The 24712-nt window shown below is 41.2% G+C and overlaps 1 protein-coding gene and 1 non-coding gene across 3 annotated transcripts; both read right to left on the reverse strand.

Moving 5' to 3' along the window:
- Nucleotides 1–1102: 1102 nt before the first annotated feature.
- On the reverse strand, nucleotides 1103–24435 carry LOC111982079 (fasciculation and elongation protein zeta-1). 2 transcript variants are annotated; one of them, XM_024013627.2, is made up of 10 exons: nucleotides 24041–24435; nucleotides 17394–17770; nucleotides 14016–14067; nucleotides 12727–12813; nucleotides 9424–9592; nucleotides 4532–4857; nucleotides 3586–3666; nucleotides 3390–3465; nucleotides 3009–3074; nucleotides 1103–2101 (listed from the first exon to the last, which is right to left on the reverse strand). In XM_024013627.2, exons 2-10 carry the CDS (start codon nucleotides 17729–17731, stop codon nucleotides 2085–2087), a joined length of 1212 nt encoding a protein of 403 aa, XP_023869395.1. In that variant the 5' UTR covers nucleotides 17732–17770; nucleotides 24041–24435; the 3' UTR covers nucleotides 1103–2084. The 2 variants fall into 2 exon arrangements, with proteins under 2 accessions (XP_023869395.1, XP_023869394.1); XM_024013626.2 differs by having other exon boundaries at nucleotides 14016–14115.
- trnaa-ugc (transfer RNA alanine (anticodon UGC)) lies at nucleotides 18946–19022 on the reverse strand. Its single transcript has one exon. It is a non-coding gene; the product is annotated as a tRNA-Ala (tRNA).
- Nucleotides 24436–24712: the final 277 nt, after the last annotated feature.

A 24712-nucleotide genomic window follows, 5' to 3' on the forward strand; every position in this document is an offset into this window, starting at 1 on the left:
TAATGTCTTTTTTGTTATGTCGGACCCCTGTAAGACTAGCTGTCACCATTGGCGTCGGCTAATGGGGATCCTAAGAAATTAAATCACATSAAACATATGGTTTCCATGTGTTTGATACCATTCCATTTACTCCATTCCAGCCCTTATGAGCCGTCCTCCCCTAAACAGCCTCCTGTACTAGACACAGCTCAAGTCAAGACAGAAAGGCAGTGGTGTATTCATGGATGCRAAGAGAAGCCAGGCTTCCCCKAAATCTAAGTCATTTTTGGTTGAGATGGAGATGTGAATCCAACACATGAATTATTAATTTGTAGACAAACTGAAATTAAAGCCATAGGCTAACTAAGTCAGTGGCACAGATGGAACTATCCAAACAGAAGATACAGTATATCTCCTTCAAATGTTGATATTTGGTTGRGTTGACATCCAAACACAATTCAATGTCACTAAATATCATTACATTTGAAATCAACGAGCTTGAAACCCTWGGCCTATTGTATTGTCTATTTTTAGTTGAATTCTGGGTTGAATTTAAACAASTGTTGATGACTGCAAGTGCTATATAGGCCTAAAAGCATAATTGATGATAAATAAGTGTCACATTTCATTTGCTCTTTGGAATGAATTAGCKATTAATTTTTAGGTAGAGGTCTTTCAGCAATCATTCTCACAATAGCACATTGGTAATAGTCAGTGACAAATATCATAGCTAAACAGCGCTGGACTTGGTTAAAACCCTGGATGGTAGACCAAAGGGGAACTGTAAATAGTTCAATTCTCCAGTAGGAAGTGCTGCCCACACTTTCTGATAGTGMATATAACGTTGAAGATCTGATGTTGTTTTAAAGATACAAGTTCAACATATTTTTTACAAGGTTCCTTMATGTTGAAATTTAGTTACCATGACGACCTAGTCCTGTGGTTGAAATTTCACCCTTAAAACAACCGTTTATGTTGATGACTTTTTTCAAATCCAATGTCTTTTCCACGTAGATTCCATGAATTATGTTAAAACAACGTTGAGGTTGTTCCCAGTGGGTTGTGTTGCCTTGATTCAGTCAGCAGAGAGAGAAGGGACAAAAAAAACACGTCTGGCACACAGTTTTAGGGTAGCATGTTTATTTGAACTTGCGATTAGCAATGTAGTATTCTCCTACGTGGCTCACAGGAATTCATAAATAAGTAGGCCTATACCGTATTCAAATGAGCCCATGTCATCAGTGACAATGAAAACTCAATGATAAAACTCCATGTGACAGAATGGGGTGACACACTGATTATTCATTAAATAAAAGTATAAAATAAACAAAACAGTACATGATGGCCTACATGAAATATTAGATCACAGTAAAAATAAATTATCAAAAGTCTGAAGAGCACTGAATATTCAAACATTATTGGTTGAAATAACAAAAACATTCAAATATACTGCACCCGTAATATTAAGCTACAGTACTAGCATGGCAGAAAAGGTAAATGGCTTTTTTATTCAAATTTGTTAAGTTTACAGGTTATTGTCCTCGAATAATGAGAGAAATGTTCAGTCCAGATTTCCTACATTTAAATTGAACCCATCAATCCTGAATAATCTGTACAAGGTGACATATGGGTAGACAGACAAAATGGCATAAGAACCAAACCCCTTTTAGGCCTGAGGTACAGTGAAGTAAAACATAGCCATGTGAATATCTGATATCAAATCATCTCTGTAAAAAATWGAAAATAAAACTAAAAACGAATCCCTGTATAACTGTGTGGTCAGTATTAGCTTATCATGCTCTGAAAAGAGATCAGTAAGTCAGTTCTTCAACGGGGGTACAGTGGCCCCATACACTAGTATTCAGGCGGCTGCCATTTTGGCTCTGGACAGATCTTAGTGTGCAGGAAGGACAAGGTGAGCTCAGCAAAAGGCAGTAGTTTTATTACATGAGTAAGGTACAATGATTTAGATGGTAATGACCCATGGCTGATTATGAAACAGGGGGGAGCTCATGCAGCTTGGACTGGAGGAGGGGTGGAGGGTTACCAGATTGGAGAGCCCTCTCCGAAGTCTCCGTCAGAGAGCAGCCCATGGCTTGAATTCTTTAAGTGGGACACAGCACTGGAGAAGAAAAATAGATTGATAATTAGGAATACTTCAATCATCGTTATAATAATTATCATCATAATGTCATCACCTAGTCTTCCGTCAACTGTGCTAATCAAATTAGCTGAAAAACATTATAATTTTTTTTTCTTCTTACAGGCACATTTCAAATTAAATAAGTTCAGACAGGAAATTCACATTAATCTAACCATTTATTAGAAAATAGAAGACAACCCATTACCATTATAATAAACTACAGGCAGTGAGAGAGATATTCCAATCCCCCTGATGGTAACAAAACCAAACGGGTGGAGGCTGGGGTGGTGGTAGGCTAGCAGAAAACAGACAACGCATAGTAGGAGGCAGCAATAGTTGCAGCAGCAACATTAAGCAGCAAAGACATGCCAAGCATTCAGCTTAGCTTGGTCCTTTGGTATAGCATGGCGCKTGAAATGCCAGGGTAGTGGSTTTGATTCATGGGACCACTCATACGTAAAATGTATGCATGCTTGACTAAGTCACTTTGGATAAAAGCYGCTGCTAAATGGCATATATTTATATTATTATAGTGGAGTCGCAATGCAGCAGCAGATGATGTGTGTGCAGATCTGGTCAATTTAAATAGCCATATTAGGGTAGGAAGTGTTGTTTGAATCCGATTGGTGCAATCTCAGCTGATTCTATTAAACATTCGATATGCAAACACTCAAGTTTCCCATCGGAACAGGCTTCACTTAACTATTATACCAGTGGAATAGCCCCTTTAGGTACCATGTATCAGGCTAGTAAGTAGATGCTGTACTTTCCACTTTTGTTATCTTTACTTGGATAATATAATTGTATTCAATTAGTTATTCCCTTACACTTGGAGTAATACCTATGTAATGTTAAGTGTTTCTAAACCTAATCAAGCATTAGTTACCTTTTAATATGTAGTCAGTTAGCAGTGTAGGTACCTTCTCACTGTCCTCCTTCATGGCGTAAAGAACTGTGGGGAGAAAATCAAAACAAGGTGGTTCTTAGCACTGAGTGTAGTACTGGGCATTGGCACATTTCTGAGCTATGCTACTTGTACAGCTGTGGGACAGAGACTAATCAAATTGAAAATGAATTGAATAATTGAAAATTATGTTTGTGCCGGGCTAACTGAGCAAAACACATTTTGAGGGTCAATTTGTGTTTCCATCCAATGAAAATTTAAACGGAGTTGAACATTTGGGGATGTGGTTGTATGATCAGCTAACCCAAACTAGGAAAACAACCCATTAGCTTAGCATTCAATTACATTATCCTGCCCACTTACTATTGGTGATCATCTGAAGGTCGTCCACAGTTGGAGGAGTTGCTTTCTTCTCATATGGAATTACCGTGTTTAGATACTGAACAACAAAGACAAAAGAGAGACAGTTAGGGAAGCGACGTAGCAGTATTGAATCATTGTAGATTTAACACATTGCCATACTTGGTGGCTAGGAGCTGTAAATGCTTAAGTGTCTCACCTGTTTGTCTGTCCCTGTGCTGCCAAACGTCTGTCTGATGCCTGTCTGCAGGATGTTGGAGAGGCCCTCCATACTAAAACGCTGGAACACAGACAATCACCAGCTGTGAGTGACAACGACCCTCTGTCACCACAACACAGTAACACTTTCTATGAGACAGCTGTCTTGTGATGCATTCTAAATGCAGTTATCAGTAATCTATGCATTTATAAAGCTTATGAGGAGCTTTTATGAATATAGTATGCATAATAGTGTGTTTTATAATGCATGCAACCTAACAGCATTTGTAAAGGCTGTTAATTTAAAAGGAGCCGTTATGAATGCTTGTGACATTAAAATCAGACATTACCACGTCAATTGTATATAGACTGGCTGTACATCATGATCAGGACTACAGTAATTTACTCCATTCCTACATTGTCATTACTAAACAGATAAAACTACCATGGTATTGGACAGGTAAACACAAGCGTGTCCTTTGCTATGAGTAAAGAGGGGCTGTTAAGTGTTGTTAATTTGTTCCTGGATATGGACAGGCTGGTCTATGCTTTTACTGTATAAGAACCTATGGTCAATTCCTCTGTGAGTACTCTGTTGGTTTTTCTTCCCGTAAGTGCAGTTTATAATAACAACAACAAAAAATGGTGCAGTTAGTTAGGGCCTAATGGCCTCTATGTCCATTATCCATGACGATGTGTGAGGCAGAGAGAGAGAGAAATAGAGAGAAAGAGCGCTGCCTGGCTTGGAAATGCATCCGTATGGACATTAACACAGAGACACTCATGCTTGTGTGTGTGGTGTGTGTGTGTGTGTGTGGTGTGTGTGTGTGTGTGTGCGTGCGTGCATGCGTGTGACAGACACACACACCACCATCAGCCTATACACTAATACCATTTCCCATACAAACATACCCCCCGCTCATTTATCTCCCTCCCTCAGTGCTTACCTTCATAGGCATAGAGGCGGGCTTGGAGTCTGTGTGGGCATTGGTTGTAGTAGTAGTACCACCAACCACGGTCGTGGTTACCGCGTTACCCTGCAGACTCAGGCCTTTATCGCTCCGGCGCCGGCGCTTGCCCGTGTCCCGTTGCTCCTTCTGGCGGTTCTGCACATCCATGAGGGCCGTGATGAACGTGTTCTTCACCTCCTTCTCAAACTCCAGCTCGTCACGGCGCGCCAGCTGGGTGACCAGCTCCTCGGAGTACTCCATGATGGCCGACTCCACCCGGCACAGCAGCTCCACCAGGGCTGAGCTGGGCATCAGACTTAGGCCTGGAGAGAGAGAGAGGCATGGTCTGGTATGGAGCTACTATACCTTAGCCTGGAGCCCAGATCTGTTTGTCCTGTATAGCCAACTCCTACAGTCGTTGTCACTAACAGATCTGGGACCAGGCTAACTGTACATAGAGGTGAACCGAGATTCAATATTCATAATATTATATACTGTACAAGGGATATCAAATTGCTTCCCTCGAGGGCCAAAGCATTGTTGGTTATCATTATTATCAGGGATTGACTCAGACCTGGCGCATCAGGACGAAGTGAACTCTGGCCAAACAATGACAAACTTCTAGGTAAAAAATAAAACCTGGTCCCGTATTCATAAAGCGTCTCAGAGTAGGAGTGCTGATTTAAGATCAGATATCACAGGGGTTTTTTCAATCGCTTTGGTGCTATTTTCACAAGTACTGTATGTGGTGAATTTTCTAAACTCTTAGTACAAATCTCCGAACTGGTAACACTTGTAAGTCTTATATTGAAAACCTTTTATTGTGCATTCATTTGGTTTGGAGACATCTTTCACCACACAACCATTGATCCAAAATATATGTTTACTGTGAAATAGCAAGCGAAAATCGATTTAATCACCAAAACATAATGAGAGTATTTTCTGCATGAACAGTAGTTATATAAAAAAAAAACTGTTAATCCAATAGCAAACAAATGCAAGATACAGGTTTCAAAACTTTTAATTGTTGTATGATACAGTACTGTAAATTACAGTACATAACATTGTTTTCACATTAGTCAATACACCTGCACTACCCATCAAAATTGACTGAAACTCACATTTCCATCATTTCTATCCCACGTGTGATTAAAGTTGGAATTATTGAAGAAATGTTCCACAATCATTGATGCAAAAAATACATGTATTGTTCAGATATAATTACACTGTAGGTGTACTGTAATCAAATTAAATGAATGAAAAAAACAATGTTTAGTAGGAACTAGTTTGCATCAAGCCTGTCTTGAACATTTGGTAGGTTCTCATTGAACATCACAGCAAATGTCTTCATTGTTCATGCACCTGGGGAAAAACGTTTGGCATGACAAATCCAAGGCTGACATAGGTCTGGATTGATGTCATTGRATGCCTCATCTATAGCCTGAAGGAGGATGGCACACTCATGGCGATGCAATCATAAACCTCCGACTTGTATTTTCATAATGTATTGTATTTTACAGTATTGTATTGTACTTATGTATTGTAGTGGTCCTTTGTGGCTCAGTTAGTAAGAGCATGGCACTAGCAACACCAGAGTTGTGGGTTCTATTCCCATGTATATTAAATGGCATATATTACGATATTACAGTACTGTATTGGCCAATGCATTTTTTGTAAAGCAGTGTGAAAATCCCCTATTAAAAAGACCCCAGCAGCTTCATCTTTTTAGCTATTTAGGGGATGCATTTGTTATATACAGTACATCTCTAAAACTTACTGTAAAGTAAAATCAAAATTATAGTACATTACAGTATATCAAGCTTTATAAGCGTTATATTTTTATACTTTACAAACATACATGTTCAGTATGTAGTTCTCTGTAGTAGATCTGTAGTAGACAAACCAGTTTAAAACCTATAGGTTTACTAAACGGTTAAGTTGTTATCAATTAAGTAAGAGTAAAATGTATTTTAACAAATGGACAAGAGGACAATTATATCTAAAGTAATGTGAGTGCTGTATTGTGAAAAGCAATAACTTCATATGAACATGAGCAATGTGAAACATGTATTTCTAGATGAAACAATGATTAAGTTTGGTGAAAAAGTGACTTTATGATTGTGTATGTTGTACTTAGTCAATTAAACATATGCTTAGAGTTTTGAAACAACTGCCTTTTTGATTATCGGTTTTGAGTTTTGTACTAAGCGTTTTGAAAATATACCATAGTGCATTCGGAAAGTATTCAGACACCTTCACTTTTTCCACATTTTGTTACGTTACAGCCTTATTCTAAAATGGATTACATTTAAAAAAATCTATCTACACACAATACCCCATAATGACCATTTTTTTCACACTTATTAAAAATAAAAAGCATAAATACCTTATTTACAAAAGTATTCAGTCCCTTTGCTATGAGACTCGAAATTGAGCTCAGGTGCTCAGGTTCCATACGATCATCCCAGAGATGTTTCTACAACTTAGAGTCCACCTGTGGTAAATTCAAATGATTGGACATGATTTGGAAAGGTGCACACCTATCTATATAAAGGTCCCACAGTTGCAGTGCATTTCAGAACAAAAACCAAGCTATGAGGTTGAAGGAATTGTCCGTAGACCTCCGAGGCAGAATTGTGTCGAGGCACAGATCTTGGGAAGGGTACCAAAACATTTCTGCAGCATTGAATGTCCCCAAGAACACAGTGGCCTTCATCATTCTTAAATGGAAGAAGTTTGGAACCACCAAGACTCTTCCTAGAGCTGGCCGCCTGGCCAAACTGAGCAATCAGAGGAGAAGGGCCTTGGTGACCAAGAACCCGATGGTGACCAAAAACTAGTGACCAAGAACCCGATGGTCACTCTGACAGATCTCCAGAGCTCCTCTGTGGAGATGGGAGAACTTTCCAGAAAGCCAGCCATCTCTGCAGCACTCCACCAATCAGGCCTTTATGGTAGTGGCCAGACGGAAGCCACTCCTCAGTAAAAGGCACATGACAGGCCGCTTGGAGTTTGCCAAAAGCCACCTAAAGGACTCTCAGACCATGAGAAACAAGATTTTCCGGTCTGATGAAACCAAGATTGAGTTCTTTGGCCTGAATGCCAAGCGTCACGTCTGGAGGAAACCAGACACTGCTCATCACCTGGCCAATACCATCCCTACGGTGAAGCATGTTGGTGGCAGCATCATGCTGTTGGGATGTTTATCCGTGGCAGGGACTGGGAGACTAGTCAGGATCAAGGGAAAGATGAACGAAGCAAAGTGCAGAGAGATCCTTGATGAAAACCTGCTCCAGAGCGCTCAGGACCTCAGACTGGGGTGAACAGGACAACGACCCTAAGCACACAGCCAAGACAACGTAGGAGTGGATTCGGGACAAGTCTCTGAATGTCCTTGAGTGGCCCAGTCACAGCCCGGACTTGAACCTGATCGAACATCTCTGGAGAGACCTGAAAGTAGGTGTGCCGCAACGATCCCCATCCAACCTGACAGAGCTTGAGTGGATCTGCAGACAAGAATGGGAGAAACTCCCCAAATACAGGTGTGCCAAGCTTGTAGCGTCATACCCAAGAAGACTAAAGGCTGTAATCGCTGCCAAAGGTGCTTCAACAAAGTACTGAGTATAGGGTCTGAATACGRATGTAAATGTAATATTTTTTCCCATTTTTTTTRCATTTTTATAAATTTGCACAAATTTATAAAAACCTGTTTTTGCTTTGTCATTATGGGGTATTGTGTGTAGATTTWAAAAAATCCATTTTAGAATAACGCTGTAACGTAGCACAATGTGGAAAAAGTGAAGGGGTCTGAATACTTTCCGGATGCACAGTACTTTGATGAATTATTATATATWTTTTTTTAAAGCAATATGGATCCTAGATCATCACTCCTACTTTGAGATACTTTATGAATATGGGCCAAGTACCACTTCAGGCCTCAAGGGGCAGGAATTAAATAGTTCTGCTGTATACAGTACATACAATATAGGGATAGATGAGATAAGTGGGATGATATCACTTGTACATCATCCATTAAAAATTTTCATTACCTTGATATTAAATTCTGAGTAGAGTAACTAGCCTTTAACTAGTTTCTGTGACTGTGGATGCTGTCTAATATTACTTATATTTTTGGAAGTAAACCGACTTTGCATAAAACATATTTAAGATGACACACCCAATTCCAAATACAAAGAAATACTCAAACACATGCAGTGCATCTACACACAGACATATGGATTCACAGACATATACCCACATGTGCTTCCATAAACACACACACACTAAGCAGGAAACATGTCTCTCATGCAGGGGAGCCACATGGTCACACAATATGTCTTTCCACAGGGAACCATATTGAGTGCGTGCCTTGGCCCTCTGAAACGAGAGACTCATATAAAGAAATMCCTGCTGCAGCTTGATCCAGTTATTTACCCTTTTTGCACTACATTCACCATAGAGGCTGAAGACTGATGAAATATCCAGATGTTTACTCAGGTAAACTGACAACACTTCCATATTGTCTGATCTATGACCCCTCACACAATCAAAGTCCTACAAGCAGTGCAATAGCCTGCTGAGCTAAAGCCTAGGCATGAAATCAAACAAGTTTACATTTGTCTCTTACAAGGTTATTTATTTCACAATCAATGCTCATAGAGCCAGCACTGCTGTATGAGCACATACTTAACCACTATGAGGTCAAAGGTCACTTTATTTTTACACAGTATTGTATGAACAGGAAATACATTTTGGGAAAAGGTGTCTCCAATGACAATGTTAATTGGATGTTGAATTGCTTAAATTGGCACTCTTCTGTTTATTCAACTCCTTGGTTTGTGTGACTTGGTGTTTAACCCTTCAGGCAACATTAGTTGTTGTACACTTACCTTCATAGGAGGGCATGTTGTTATTGGAGGCCTGGGACAGCTGTCTAATCTCCTCCAGAAGGGATGGGCTGGTCTTGGATGAGGAGTGTCCACTCTCTTCCTCGTCCTCCTCCTCGGTCTCACCAGGGTCCGGAGAGTTCTCCATCATCTCAACTATCTCCTCAATGACCTTGGAGAGAGAGTGATCGAGGAAGGGATTGAGGGAAGGTAGATGAATACATACACTTTCACAAATAGCACTTAAAGAATCTATGCATCACCAATAGGTAAACATTCATGGTCGTCAGGCATTCATTATTCATGTGCAGTAGTCCATGAGGTAATGCAGAATGGAGCTACTTGACATACACTACATGACCAAAAGTATGTGGACACCTGCTAGTCAAACATCTCATTCCAAAATCATTCGCATTAATATGGATTTGGTCCCCCTTTGCTGCTATAACAGCCTCCACTCTTCTGTGAAGCCTTTCCACTAGATGTTGGAACATTGCTAAGGTTACTTGCTTCCATTCAGACACAAGAGCATTCCTGAGGTCGGGCACTGATGTTTGTCGATTACACCTGGCTCGCAGTTGGTGTTCCAATTTATCCCAAAGGTGTTTGATGGGGATGAGGTCAGGGCTCTGCACAGGCCAGTCAAGTTCTTCCATATTGATCTCGACAAACCATTTCTGTATCAACCTCGCATTGTGCACAGGGGCATTGTCATGCTGAAACAGGAAAGGGCCTTCCCCAAACTGTTGCCACAAAATTGGAAGCACAGAATTGTCTAGAATGTCATTGWATGCTGTAGCATTAAGACTTCCCTTCACTGGAACTAAGGGGCCTAGCCCGAACCATGAAAAACAGCCACAGACCATTATTCCTTCTCCACCAAACTTTACAGTTGGCACTATGCATTGGGGCAGGTAGCGTTCTTCTGGTATCCGCCAAACCCAGATTCGTCCGTTGGACTGCCAGATGTTGAAGCATGACTCATCAATCCAGAGAACGTGTTTCCACTGCACCAGAGTCCAATGGCAGTGAAATTTACACCACTCCAGCCAACGCTTGGCATTGCGCGTGTTAATTTTAGGTTTTTGTGCGGCTGCTCGGCCATGGAAACCCATTTCTTGAAGCTCCCGGCGAACAGTTATTGTGCTGACGTTGCTTCCAGAGGCAGGTTGGAACTCAGTAATGAGTGTTGCAATCGAGGACAGACGTTTTTTACGCGCTACACGCTTCAGCACTCCCGTGGTCCCGTTCTGTGAGCTTGTGTGGCCTACCACTTAGCGGCTGAACCATTGTTGCTCTTAGATGTTTCCACTTCACAATAACAGCACTTACAGTTGACCAGGGCAGTTCTAGCAGAGCAGAAATTTGACCAACTGACTTGTTGGAAAGGTGGCATCCTATGACGGTGCCACATTGAAAGTCACTCAGCTCTTCAGTAAAGCCATTCTACTGCCAATGTTTGTCTATGGAGATTGCATGGCTGTGTGCTCGATTTGTCAGCAACGGGTGTGGCTGAACTAGCCGAAGCCACTAACTTGAAGGGGTGTCCACGTACTTTTGAATATATAGAGTATAGTCTTGCAATACTTTTCGCCTTGGCTTTTTTAACCACAGTTATTATATGGGGCTTTAATGTATTCTACTTTCGTATATATTTTTTAAACTGTCTAAATAAGCTAGGAATATACATACAGTCCCTTCAGAAAGTATTCATATCCCTGGACTTATTCCACATTTTGTTGTGTTACAGCCTGAATTCAAAATGTATTAAATATATGTTTTCTCTCACCCATCTACACACAATAGACCATAATGAAAACATGTTTTTAGAAATGTAAGCTAATTTATTGAAAATGAAATATGGAAATATCTKATTTACATAAGTATTCACACACCTGAGTCAATACATATTAGAAGTACCTTTAGCAGTGATTATATCTGTAAGTCTTTCTGGGGAAGTCTCTAAGAGATTTGCACACCTGGATTGTACCATAGTTGCACATTTATTATTTAAATAATTCTTTAAGCTCTGTCAAGTTGATTGTTGATCATTGCTAGACAGCCATTTTCAAATCTTGCCATAGATTTTCAAGCCGATTTATGTCAAAACTGTAACTAGGCCACTCAGGAACATTCAATGTTGTCTTGGTAAGCATATCCAGTGTAGATTTGGCATTGTGTTTTAGGTTATTGTCTTGCTGAAAGGTGAATTTTCTGCCAGTGTCTGTTGGAAAGCAGACTGAACCAGGTTTTCCTCTAGGATTTTGCCTATGCTTAGCTCTATTCTGTTTCCTTTTAGCCCCCCCAAAAATGAAGATGGCAAGCGTACCCCTAACATGAAGCAGCCACCACCATGCTTGAAAATATGAAGAGTGGTACTCAGTGATGTGTTGTGTTAGATTTGCCCCAAACATAACACTTTGTACGCAGGACATAAATGTAATTTCTTTGACATATTTTTTGCAGTTTTACTTTAGTGCCTTGTTGCAAACAGGATGCATGTTTTGGAATATTTGTATTCTGTACAGGCTTCCTTCTTTTCACTCTGTCATTTTGGTTAGTATTGTGGAGTAACTACAATGTTGTTGATCCATCCTCAGTTTTCTCCTATCACAGCCAATAAACTCTCTAACTGTTTTAAAGTCACCATTGGCCTCATGGTGAAATCCCTGAGTGGTTTCCTTCCTCTCTGGCAACTGAGTTAGGAAGGCCGCCTGTATCTTTGTAGTGACTGGGTGTATTGAAACACCATCCAAAGTGTAATTAATAACTTCACCATGCTCAAAGGGATATTCAATGTCTGCTTTTTTTTTTTTTTACCCATCTACCAATAGGTGCCCTTCTTTGCGAGGCATTGGAAAACCTCCCTGGTCTTTGTGGCTAAATCTGTGTTTGAAATTCACTGCTCAGCTGAGAGACCTTACAGATATTTGTATGTGTGGGGTACAGAGATGAGGCAGTCATTCAAAAATCATGTTAAACACTATTATTGCACACAGAGCGAGTCCATGAAACGTATGTGCCTTGTTAAGCAGATTTTTACTCCTGAACTTAATTAAGCTTGCCATAACAAAGGGATTGAATACTTATTGACCCAAGACATTTAAGTGTTTCATTTTTTTGAAATTTATAAGAATTTGTTAAAAACATTATTCCACTTGAACATTATGGGATATTGTGTGAAGGCCAGGCTGTAACACAACAAAATGTGGAAAAAGTCAAGGGGTGTCAATACTTTCTGAAGGCACTGTAACTGGAAGTACAACCAAGTTGTTTGTATAACAGAAAGTACATGTATTTAGTCACCTGATCAGCAGTGATAAGAGGCTCCTCACTCAGGCAATTGGCATTGTCGTTCTTCTCGTTCATCTCCTCCTCCTCTTTTTCATGAATCTGGAGAATGCGAGAGAGAACGAATGAAACCATGGAAACCCCTTCAGCCACATTAGTGGAATCTTAACTTCTTAGTATTAGAAATAGAAACCATGGAAACAAGGTTTACCCCCACTGGTGTTAGCGTTAGCATCTTAGCATTCGTAAAATAAGATTACAGAAAAGCCATTCACCCATATTGAATTTAGCTTTAGCATATTAGCATTTGCGTTTGGGGAGCTAATGAACATTCCCCAAATTTGAACCCATCATTCCCTTCTCTGCTCTTCATCTGAAAATAACATTGCTGCCCCTCGAGTTTGGAAGCCATCTTGAAAGTGTTTGGGTTGTCCTTAGTCACATTCAAATTGCCATAATTCTATCTATTGACTGTTTGTTTTCTACTTCCCTCTAAAAAAATATTGCTTTTGATGCTCATTGTTCTTATGCCGTTGGCCTCAACCAAGTTAATCCCTGCAAGGATATCAATCAGTAATAAACTAAACCGGGGACATAGAAGACTAAATACTGATGGACTGCTTTTTCACTGTCTGTAGAGTCTCTTATAGCTTCTGCTGGAGACTGTGTGTCTGCGTATTGGCCCTGACCCAGCCCTGAGCCTTGGCCCTGACTCTTTGAGTGCCTGCAGTTGCATGTGAGAGCAGATTAGGGGAGGAAAGGGCGAGAGGGTGTAGGAGGAGGAGGGTGGTTGACTGATACTGAGTAGCAGGCAGTCAAGGCAGCTCAGCCTTGATTTTTGGTGTCAGGTCAGGTGACGTCAGCGCCACAACCTCAAGGCATGAATGACATCCAGTCAGCCAGCCAGCCAGCCAGCCAGCCAGCCAGCCAGCCAGCCAGCCAGCCAGCCAGCCAGCCAGCACACTCTAGCTAGCATTCTTTCTAAGACGTTGCTCAGTTACAGCACGTCCTCACACATTGCCTCCCTACAGAACACACTAGTCAGTCACACATGAAAGAGGTGAGGTTTTGAGCAGAAAAGCCCATTCCTTGCTCTAGAATCCAATTGATAATACAAATCTGAAATCCAATTGTTCTGAAATCCATTCAAATAAGCCTAAAAGTCTTAAAGAAAAATGCAATTCCAAGATAGCCTTTCAAACTCTTGTCTCAAAATGTTTCAGGTCTTTCCAGATGAGAAGGGAGAGAAAGACAATTCTTCAAAACGACCTTAAATTATAATGAAGTATATTAGAAAGTGTTACCTCCTGGTCAGAGAGGTTGCCGTTGAATCCCTCTGAGTTGGGGTCGTCCCAGCTGGAGACAGAGGAAGGGACGTAGTTATCCGTCAGCGCATCCCACACACTGAAACATGGACAACACAAACACACATTCAGTCACTGCAACACAACAGAAGTACACAGTACAAATGCAACCCAAAAAAATAAACTGATGCAAACACACAACCACCAACATTGTAACAGGTCATCTCATACACTGCAACACAAGACAAACACACAACCACCAACATTGTAACAGGTCATCTCATACACTGCAACACAAGACAAACACACAGCCACCAACATTGTAACAGGTCATCTCATACACTGCAACACAAGACAAACACACAGCCACCGACGCTGGAATGATCAGGACATTCACAACAAAGCACAATACACTATCAGTCCTCGAGGCTGCAACTATTTGGAAATGGGCTTTTTGTTTGGCACAGAAGCCTAATCCCAAATCCAGTGCCGGTTTGTGATTTAAAGAATTGAGGAGGAGGATGGATTACATAAGAGGACCATCCTTCTCTTCCTCTCTAGATGACCCTCCTCTACCCAAATCATATTTGATAGAAATTATCAATTGTATATCTGCAGCCATTTCCTTCTATTAGTGTTCCGTTGACCATTTGCAGACAGTGAATTCAGAGGAGATGTTCACATGACATAATTGTGCTTTGTTCCCAATTCTGTCCCTCAACTTGCCAACATAATACATAACATCAAAATGCACATCATAATCCTCCGTATTGCACTCCAGGCTGCAATGCACAGTGTCAACTAACAATTAAAGAAAAGCCCACAGTTTACACATTTTTTAAAGGTGTCCAATGTGAAGAAGTATAGATAAAAACAGCCCCTTACAGCATTGTGTAGGTCCTCCTCGAACTATAAGCACCTCAGTCCAATCAAGGCTGCAGCCTTGTGAAAATGACCAGAGTAGAACTCTCCCTTTGTTTCCGCTTTCTTTGTTTTCCACCCAGCTTGGCATGGCACCCACACCCTACCCTCCTCTTAGTGGCACAGCCCAGCCATACACCAAACAGGAAACAAGCAGCCATTCATAGGGACTCATGACCTCACAGGTCATGCCTGTTGTGTTGTCCACAACACACACACATACACACCTCTCCATCTGCAAAACAGGAACTAACTGGTACAGCACCGTCCCATATTATTGCAAACCTTTAGTTAATCTGGAACTTAGATTTAACCAACCATTCCACCAACTGTGTCGCAAAACATAAAGGATCTATCAAGCATACAACAGATAAATGTGTCTATGTTCCTTGCGTCACTACATGGAGAGTGATGGGGTAACCAATTTCATGACATTCAAATCAGAAAGATCATGTGATGCGGTTTCTAACTCTGTGGTGTACTGTAGAATAGATAAGCAAAACATAATTTAGGCACACCCACATGCTAACAATAGCATCCCCAACATACATCTTTGTATGCCATTGTAATATTATATCATAATGAATTCTGAATATGAATCAATAGGCATACCCAAGGTCACACACAACAAAGTTATTCTTAGCAAGAGGGTTTATTTCCACCCAATGTGAGAATGTCTGCGTTTTCTCTTCAGAGGCTGTTGGCGAATGGGAGTTCTGGTTGCCTGCTGGTAGAGGCAGTAGACAGAACAACAGAGGAACAAGAGAGTACAAAAATACATTGAATAATTCAAGGCCTATCCCGACTGTGGACTGCTGGGGTGTGTTGTTGTGGTTTTTGCTGGTGGGCGATTTGGTCGCTGTGAGGTAGGCTGAGTAACAGCTTCACCGTTGGTCATCATAGGATCTGAGAGTTGGGTCATGAGATATGCAGTGGTATCGTTTGAACAATGTTAAATAATGACATACAGTGAGCTCTGAAGGTATTGGTGACACACTTTTGGATTTTCATCCATATTGGATGAACCGTTTAGAAATTACAGCACTGTTTGTACATAGTCTTCCCATTTTAGGCGACCAAAAGTATTGGGACAAATTCACTTATATGTGTATTAAAGTAGTCAAAAGTTAAGTATTTGGTTCCATATTCTTAGCACGCAATGWCTGCATCACYTATGTGACTCTATAAAACTTGATAATAAATAATTCTGTGTCCCATACAAATTAATGGTAAATAATGTATTGTGTCATTTGGAGTCACTTTTATTGTAAATAAGAATAACATATGTTCCTAAACACTTCTACATTAATGTGAATGCTACCACGATTATGGATAGTCCTGAATGAATTGTGAATAATGATGAGTGAGAAAGTTAGACACTTAAATATCATACCCCCACAAAAAATGCTAACCTCCTCTATTACTGTAATGGTGAGAGATTTGTGCGTCTAACTTTCTCACTCATCATTATTCACGATTCATTCAGGACTATCCATAATCATGGTAGCATTCACATTAATGTAGAGGTGTTTAGAAACATATTTTATTCTTATTTACAATCAAAATTATTCCAAATGACACAATATATTATTTACCACTAATTTCTAGTGGCACAAAGTTCTGAAATCTGAAACACAACCAAAACAAACAGCAAATGCATCCAACAAGTTTGTAGAGTCACAAGCTTGATGTAATGATTGTGTGCTAGGAATATGGGAACAAATACTAATCTTTTGACTACTTTAATACACATAAGTGAATTTGTACCATTACTTTTGGTCCTGTAAAATTGGGGGACTATGTACAAAATGTGCTGTAATTTCTAAATGGTTCACCCGATATGTATGAAAATACCCTCAAATGAAGTCTGCACTCTAACTGCATAGTCATTGTATCATTTCAAATCCAAAAGTGTTGTAGTACAGAACCAAAACAACAAAAAATGTGTCACTGTCCCAATACTTTCTGAGCTCACTGTAGTACTGGTATATCAGCCAATGCTCTGTTTAACTGATAGCTGTGATGCCTTGTGGGATTCTTTCTGAACTGCTATGAATGCATAGGTGTAGTGTTCATAGCTGCTCGTTTCACACCAAACCAAGAATTTACATGCTCTGATTGCAGTAAATGGTGTGCCTTACGAATGGGACTGTATAGCCACAAAAGTATGCAATTTGAAGACAGAAGAGGAAGACATCATCAGACATGATGTACTACCTAAACAAGCAAGCATTGACCAATGCTTTGCTCAGAAGATTGCTACAATGGATGTGCCATGTTATCAAAAATAATACAGGGGTGCATTGTACAACCCAAAAGGCAAGCAGCTGAAGCAAAAAAAATCGCTCCCCCGTGATACACCATTTGTATCTTTAGCTCATATCTCAAAATAACATATTATATTTGCTGAAGTCAGACTTAAGCTTCAAAAACACAAAGGTGGTGGCCGACACTCACTCCTCATCCTGCAGCCGCTCCTCGTCCTCCTCAGTGTGGGACTGGTTGCGCACAGGGGCCAGGCCCTCCGTCTTGGTGTTGTAGTTGTGGAAACAGACATTCAGCTTCTCGTCAAACTCATTGACCAGGTCCTCCATGGACTTGAAGCTCATCATCTCTGAGAAGTTCTCCAGTTCGGAGAAGTCCTCGCGGGTGATGGGAGCCAGGGGGGCCATTGGGGCCAGGGGGATGGTGCTGTAGGGGGGTCGGCTGAGGGGCACAGCCCGATCCATGTCCTCTACCCGGCAGGGCCGGAGGTCTTCGAACTCCTCATCCAGGCACACAAGGGGAGCCTCCATGGTGGGTGTCTCCAGTCACAAGTCAACGAGAAAGGAGCCCTAGGAGAGTGAAGGAAGGGAAATTAGAAAACATGGACTTTACAGGGGGCTGCTTTTTTCAATTCACATCATTAGATCAGAGTTTTGTCATCCATCCCAAAGAGGTGCACATTAAACACTGTCAGTACCAGTGACCCAGAAAAGACAACGCATGTCTGGGTCCCAGCCCAGGCACCAGTATTTCAGGTCTCAGGAAGGCAGCAGTGATGCTAATTCGGGTATCTGCTACTTCAGCACTATCACATGTGATTTAAAAAAACAAAGGCTTGGTGATTAGTTGAATCAGGTGCTGGGCTAGAGTAAAAATACTTGATTACATGCTAAATTCACACATAATATATTTTTATGGRATCTCGGGTATCTTGAGTAATTTCAATTGGACATTTATGTGGCAGCAACTCTATAATGGCAAAGTCCCTCCCCAAAAAAGAGGAAAGAACCAGTCCCACAGGAAGAGAAAATGGTAGTTGAGATTCCTGGTTAACTGTAGTTAACTAAGTAATACTGGTGGAATTGAATTGATGAGGAAAGGGATTCAGGGACAGCCAGTCATTATAAAGACAATACCGTGGCTACCCATTATGTTTTCTAACTTGTCTTAAGAGTGACACTCAACAAAATAAATAGCTTAGCAAGCCCCACATTTTGATAATGTGCTAATTATAGATTTATCACTGTGGCAAATTCTGTGTCACAACAAAATGGTACTAAGCACCATCAAACTTGGAGAACATTGTTCAAGTCGGACACTTACCAAATTTAGCACAAATCCTAAACACTTAAATCTATATGAGGTCATATACCTCGTGGGAAAAGTACCCAATTGTCATACTTGAGTAAAAGTAAAGATACCATAATAGAAAATGACTCAAGTAAATTGAAAGTCACCCAGTAAAATACTACTAAAGTAAAAGTCTAAAAGTATTTGGTTTAAAATGTACTTAACTATCAAAAGTTAATTTAATCGCTAAAATATACTTAAGTACCAAAAGTAAAAGTACAAGTTTAAATAATTTAAAATTCCTTATATTAAGCAAACCAGATGGCACGATTTTCTTGTTTTTTAAATGTACGGATAGCCAGGGGCACACTCCAACACATTTACATTTAAGTCATTTAGCAGACGCTCTTATCCAGAGCGACTTACAAATTGGAAAGTTCATACATATTCATCCTGGTCCCCCCGTGGGAATTGAACCCACAACCCTGGCGTTGCAAGCGCCATGCTCTACCAACTGAGCCACACGGGACCTACAACACTTATACATCATTTACAAATGAAGCATTTGTGTTTAGTGAGTCCGCCAGATCAGAGGCAGTAGGGATGACCAGGGATGTCCTCTTGATAAGTGTGTGAATTAGACCATTTTCCTGTCCTGCTAAGCATACATCCTGAGGCTGCATTTATTGTAGCTAAGGGATTATAACAAAGCTAACCTGAGAACAAGACTTCCTAAATTCTATCAGCATATCGAATGCGCGACACGAGCTGGTTGCATTCTGTATCATTGCTACTCTAACTTCCGTGATGCATAGTAAGCCCTCCCCCGCCCTGCCTTTGGCAAATCTGACCATGACTCCATTTTGTTGCTCCCAACCTATAGACAGAAACTAAAACAGGAAACACCCGTGCTCAGGGCTATCCAACGCTGGTCTGACCAATCGGATTCCACGCTTCAAGATTGCTTCGATCACGTGTACTGGGATATGTTCCGGATAGCCTCAGACAATAATATTGATGTATACGCTGACTCGGTGAGCGAGTCTATTAGCAAGTGCATCGGAGATGTCGTACGCACCGTGACTATTAAAACCTTTCAACCAGAAACCGTGGATTGACGGCAGCATTCGCACAAAACTGAAAGCGCGGACCACTGCTTTTAATCAGGGCAAGGCCACTGGAAACATAACCGAATACAAACAGTGCAGCTATTCCTTCCACAAGGCAATCAAACAAGCAAAGCGTCAGTATAGAGACAAAGTAGAGTCACAATTCAACGGCTCAAACACGAGACCTATGTCTACAGTAAATAACAGATTACAAAAAGAAAAGCAGCCCCGTCGAGGACATCAACATCTTTCTCCCAGACATTTTAAACAACTTCTTTGCTCGCTTTAAGGACAATACAGTGCCACTGACACGGCCCGCTACCAAAGCCTGTGGGCTCTCCTTCTCCGTAGCCAACGTGAGTAAAACATTTAAACGTGTGAACCCTCGCAAGGCTGCCGGCCCAGACGGCATCCCMAGCCGCATCTTCAGAGCATGCACAGACCAGCTATATTCAAGCAATCCCTATGCTTGAGAGACTAGTCAAGGATCATATCACCTCCACTCTACCTGATACCCTAGACCCACTTCAATTTGCTTACCGCCCCAATAGCCATCACACTGCACACTGCCCTATCCCATCTGGACAAAAGGAATACCTATGTAAGAATGCTGTTCATTGACGACAGCTCAGCATTTAACACCATAGTATCCTCCAAACCCTGGGTCTCGACCCCGCCCTGTGCAACTGGGTCCTGGACTTTCTGACGGGCCGCCCCCAGGTGGTGAAGGTAGGAAACAACATATCCACCCCGCTGATCCTCAACACTGGGGCCCCACAAGGGTGCGTTCTGAGCCCTCTCCTGTAAGTCCCTGTTCACCCATTACTGCGTGGCCATGCACACTTCTAACTCAATCATCAAGTTTGCAGACGACACTACAGTGATAGGCTTGATTACCAACAACYACAAGASGGCCTACAGGGAGGAGGTGAGGGCCCTTGGAGTGTGGTGTCAGGAAAATAACCTCTCACTCAACGCCAACAAAACAAAGGAGATGATCGTGGACTTCAGGAAACAGCAGAGGGAGCACCCCCCTATCCACATCGACGGGACAGTAGTGGAGAAGGTGGTAAGTTGTAAGTTCCTCAGCATACACATCACGGACAAACTGAAATGGTCCACCCACACAGACAGCGTGGTGAAGAAGGCGCAACAGCGCCTCTTCAACCTCAGGAGGCTAAAGTAATTTGGCTTGTCACCTAAAACACTCACAAACTTTTACAGATGCACAATCGAGAGCATCCTGTCAGGCTCTATCACCGCCTGGTATGGCAACTGCACCGTCCTCAACCGCAAGACTCTCCAGAGGGTAGTGCGGTCTGCACAACGCATCCCCGGGGGCAAACTACCTGCCCTCCAGGACACCTACAGCACCCGATGTCACAGGAAGGCCAAAAAGATAATCAAGGACAACAACCAACCAAGCCACTGCCTGTTCACCCCGCTATCATCCAGAAYGCGAGGTCAGTACAGGTGCATCAAAGCTGGGACCGAGAGACTGAAAAACAGCTTCTATCTCAAGACCATCAGACTGTTAAACAGCCATCACTAACATAGAGAGGCTGCTGCCAACATACKGACTCACATCTCTGGCCACTTTAATAAATTGACTTAATAAAGGTATCACTAGTCACTTTAAATAACGSCACGTTAATAATGTTTACATATCCTACATTACTCATCTCATATGTATATACTGTATTCTATACCATCTACTMCATCTTGCCTATCCCGCACGGTCATCGCTCATCCATATATTTATATGTACATATTGTTATTCATCTCTTTACATTTGTGTGTATAAGGTAGTTGTTGTGAATTTGTTAGATTGCTTGTTAGATATTAKTACATTTTCGGAACTAGAAGCACAAGCATTTCGCTACACTCGCATTAACATCTGCTAACCATGTGTATGTGACCAATACAATACGATTTGATTCAAAATGTAACCAGTACTTTTGGGAGTCAGGGGAAATTATTTTCATTAGGAATGTGGTGACTAAAAGTAAAAGTTGTCAAAAATATAAGTAGTAAAGTAAAGTACAGACACCCCAAAAAACTACTTAAGTAGTAGTTTAAAGTATTTTTACTTAAGTAGTTTACACCACTGACTGTTGCTATAATAAATCAGTCATCCCCAATGGTGAATTACTCTGTATGTAATTATTGTTCTTAATAACTATCCTGGAAAGTACAGAGTGATCTGTATGAAATTACCAAGAACTATTGATTGTTGTAGATCGTGGATTCTTGTAGATAATAGATAATGAAGCAAGAACTGTTGGATAAAAGTTGTGTTTGAGTCCAAGTTCTGACGCAGTGCAATTACAAGAGTGAGGGCTAAATGTACTCAAGCTTTTCCTGGATCTTCGCCTGTATCCAGGGAGTGGAGTGGAGAGGAACCAATTTAAAACAAGCTTGTGTAAGCGTCTTCCTCTCTCTCCATCACATTACTCAGCAAAGTGCCGCTTCATCAAAAGCCAGATATTATTCCTCTCCTCTCTCTCCGTTTGTCTCTTATTTCCGTCATACCCACCCTTATTTTCTGCAGAGAAGACTCTGGGTTTGTATTGATATAGCATCCCAGAGTATGAGTGCTGATATAGGATCAGTTTGGCCATTTAAATCATAATGAATGAGATTATATGGACAGAGGGGATCTGATCCTCAGCACTCCTCCTCTGAGATGCTTTGTAAAAATGGACGCTGATCATGTCTAATTGACATGAAATGCACAGTCCAGGAAATGACTACAAGTCCCACAATCCCTTCCAACAGAGACGACGATGAATCATCCCGTCTCCATTATGTGACTGACAACTGGCATTTGAAAACACACAATGCATGTATGGAAATGTGACATGCGCTCTGGCACATTGCATGTGTATTATTGGTAAAACATTGTCCATTGTTCCTTCAAATTAATTATTAGGCAACTAAAGTTAAGTGTCAATGTCATCTTAGTCATGTTGTTAGAGATATTTGCAGCTTTTTATGGCTACATAAGAAGCTTTTAGCTTTTGTTTGTTCCTAGACCATATGCTAACGGACATCTTGCAGGTGGATAKAAAGAAAATACTGAAAACAGGAGAACATCCTTTTGTTCTGGTAGACGAGTGAAATCATGACAGCAYGCTGAGAGTGACAATATGGATGTGTGTGTGTGTGTTTGTGTATGTGAATGTACTGTATGTGCATGAGTGTATGCACTRATGTGTGTGACGTTTGACCTTCACCTTAACCAATGGACCCAGGTGTATGGCTGTGTTACCCTCCCACTGTTTCGCTCCCTGCCAGAGGCCAAAAACACCCACAAACCACCAGTACCAAAAACAACCAATCATAGAACCTCATCAGAGGTCATTTAAAGATWCACTATGCAGAAATTGCTCCGCCATTTCCTGGTTGCAAAAAATAATAATAGTTTGCCTAATTTCAGTTTATGTAACAAAACAAGCAAGTATAGTGTAGAGAATCATTGTACAATCCAGACCGCTGTGAAATATTTTTTCCAGAACCAAAAATATTGTATTTTTAGCTGTTTGAAGCTGYTGTACAAAACCCAAAGTAAAAGACGCAAATTCGAAACTTAAGAACGGGAAGCATAGAAATAGCGCACATAGAATGGATCTACCACTTCTTAGACTTGCTTTCAAAGATAATGACAGATTTACAACTCACATTTCTATATGAATTGGGAATGGTCGCCCAAAAAGTTACAAAGAGAAACAAATGGCTGTCCCCATATTAAACTGGCAAAAAATAACTGCTAACACACTGACTGGACAACAAATCAATATTTGTTGCTATGCCAAATCTATTGCCATAATTTAATAAAATAAATCAAGGCCATTTTTTATAMTGTAGATTTTTCAAAACATATTTGGGTGATTTCAATTCAATTGAAACAGTGATGGGTGGATCATATGGTTGCATTTATCTCAGAACAATACAAACACATGTCCTTTGCTATTCATATTKATTTGGCTGTGTGGCTGCCTACCGAAGCCTCTCCTGGGGTGAACATGAATATGTTTACATATTTTACTTCCATTGGCTTCATGAGAACATGCTTGTCAGTCCCATTATGGAAGAAGATGGTTTTGGCTAAGATGCAGTATAACAAAATTGAAAGCTACTTTATTCCAACATTCATACCGGCATATAATTTACACAGCATCTTTTGCATTGATATAACAAAAATGAATGCTTGTTCGGTAGGCATGCTGCTATAATAAAAATGGACACCAAGCACTGACTGTACATGTCATCAGTGCTTCTTAGGGTGAAAAACAGGAGGGGGAGGGAGAGAAGGAGAGGATGAGAGGACGAAGAGATGAGAGGACGAAGAGATGGAAGACAAGACCATGGTTACATATGAGGGAAGGAGATGGAGGGGGGAGGTGGAGGTAGAGAAGGATAGATAGAACGATAGATTACCTGCAGTAACTGTGCCTCCTGTAATATGGCTTAGAAACAGAGAGACAGTCCCTCCTAGGCGAGGCAGATCTGCAATACGCCACCTTCCTCTGCAAATCCCAACACTGGCCAACCAACAGCAATCACAGTCATTCCAGAGACTGGAGAGAAAAGAAACAGAGAGAAAGAAAAAAAGACAATGGCCGGTGCTGTTCTGTCTGTCCGTTRTCTTCCAGTAGCCCACAGCCCCCTTGCTTATCTCTCTCCGCTGGCAGCAGCACGTTGTTTTCCAAACAATACGCAACCTCAGCCTCAACCTTACTTGAGAGAGAGAGCCTGTGCATCGCTCGCTCGCTCTCTACAGCCTGCCTGCGGAATCATCATCCCCCTCTCTCCTCCTCCTTCTTCTCCCCCTCTCCCTTTGTCCACGCCTCCCTCCTCCCCCTCCCTTCCTCCCTCCTCCAAGGCTCAAAACCCTCAATATTAATGAGGAGAAGGGAGAGGCAGCTGCACCCTGTGTGTACTGGAGAGACCATGCAGACTGTCTGCCATGGCTACATTATTATATTTTCCCGGAACCTGCTACTTATCATTCTATGGGTAGAATTGCAGGGAAGCTAGCTTAATTCAACTGAGCCAGCTAGCACCATGCCTGTGAATATGCTAGGCTGATTAGCATTTTGACAGGGACAG

This window comes from Salvelinus sp. IW2-2015, linkage group LG20, assembly GCF_002910315.2.
Source record: "Salvelinus sp. IW2-2015 linkage group LG20, ASM291031v2, whole genome shotgun sequence".
In the NCBI taxonomy this organism is placed as follows: Eukaryota; Metazoa; Chordata; class Actinopteri; order Salmoniformes; family Salmonidae; genus Salvelinus; species Salvelinus sp. IW2-2015.

Coding starts and splice junctions, on each gene's coding strand:
- LOC111982079 (XM_024013626.2), bottom strand. CDS start 17,731: ATGGAGGCTCCCCTTGTGTGCCTGGATGAGGAGTTCGAAGACCTCCGG. Junction 14,116..17,393: donor GAGCGGCTGCAGGATGAGGA/GTGAGTGTCGGC, acceptor TCCATGTTTCAG/TGTGTGGGATGCGCTGACGG. Junction 3,466..3,585: donor GCACAGGGACAGACAAACAG/GTGAGACACTTA, acceptor TTTGTTGTTCAG/TATCTAAACACGGTAATTCC.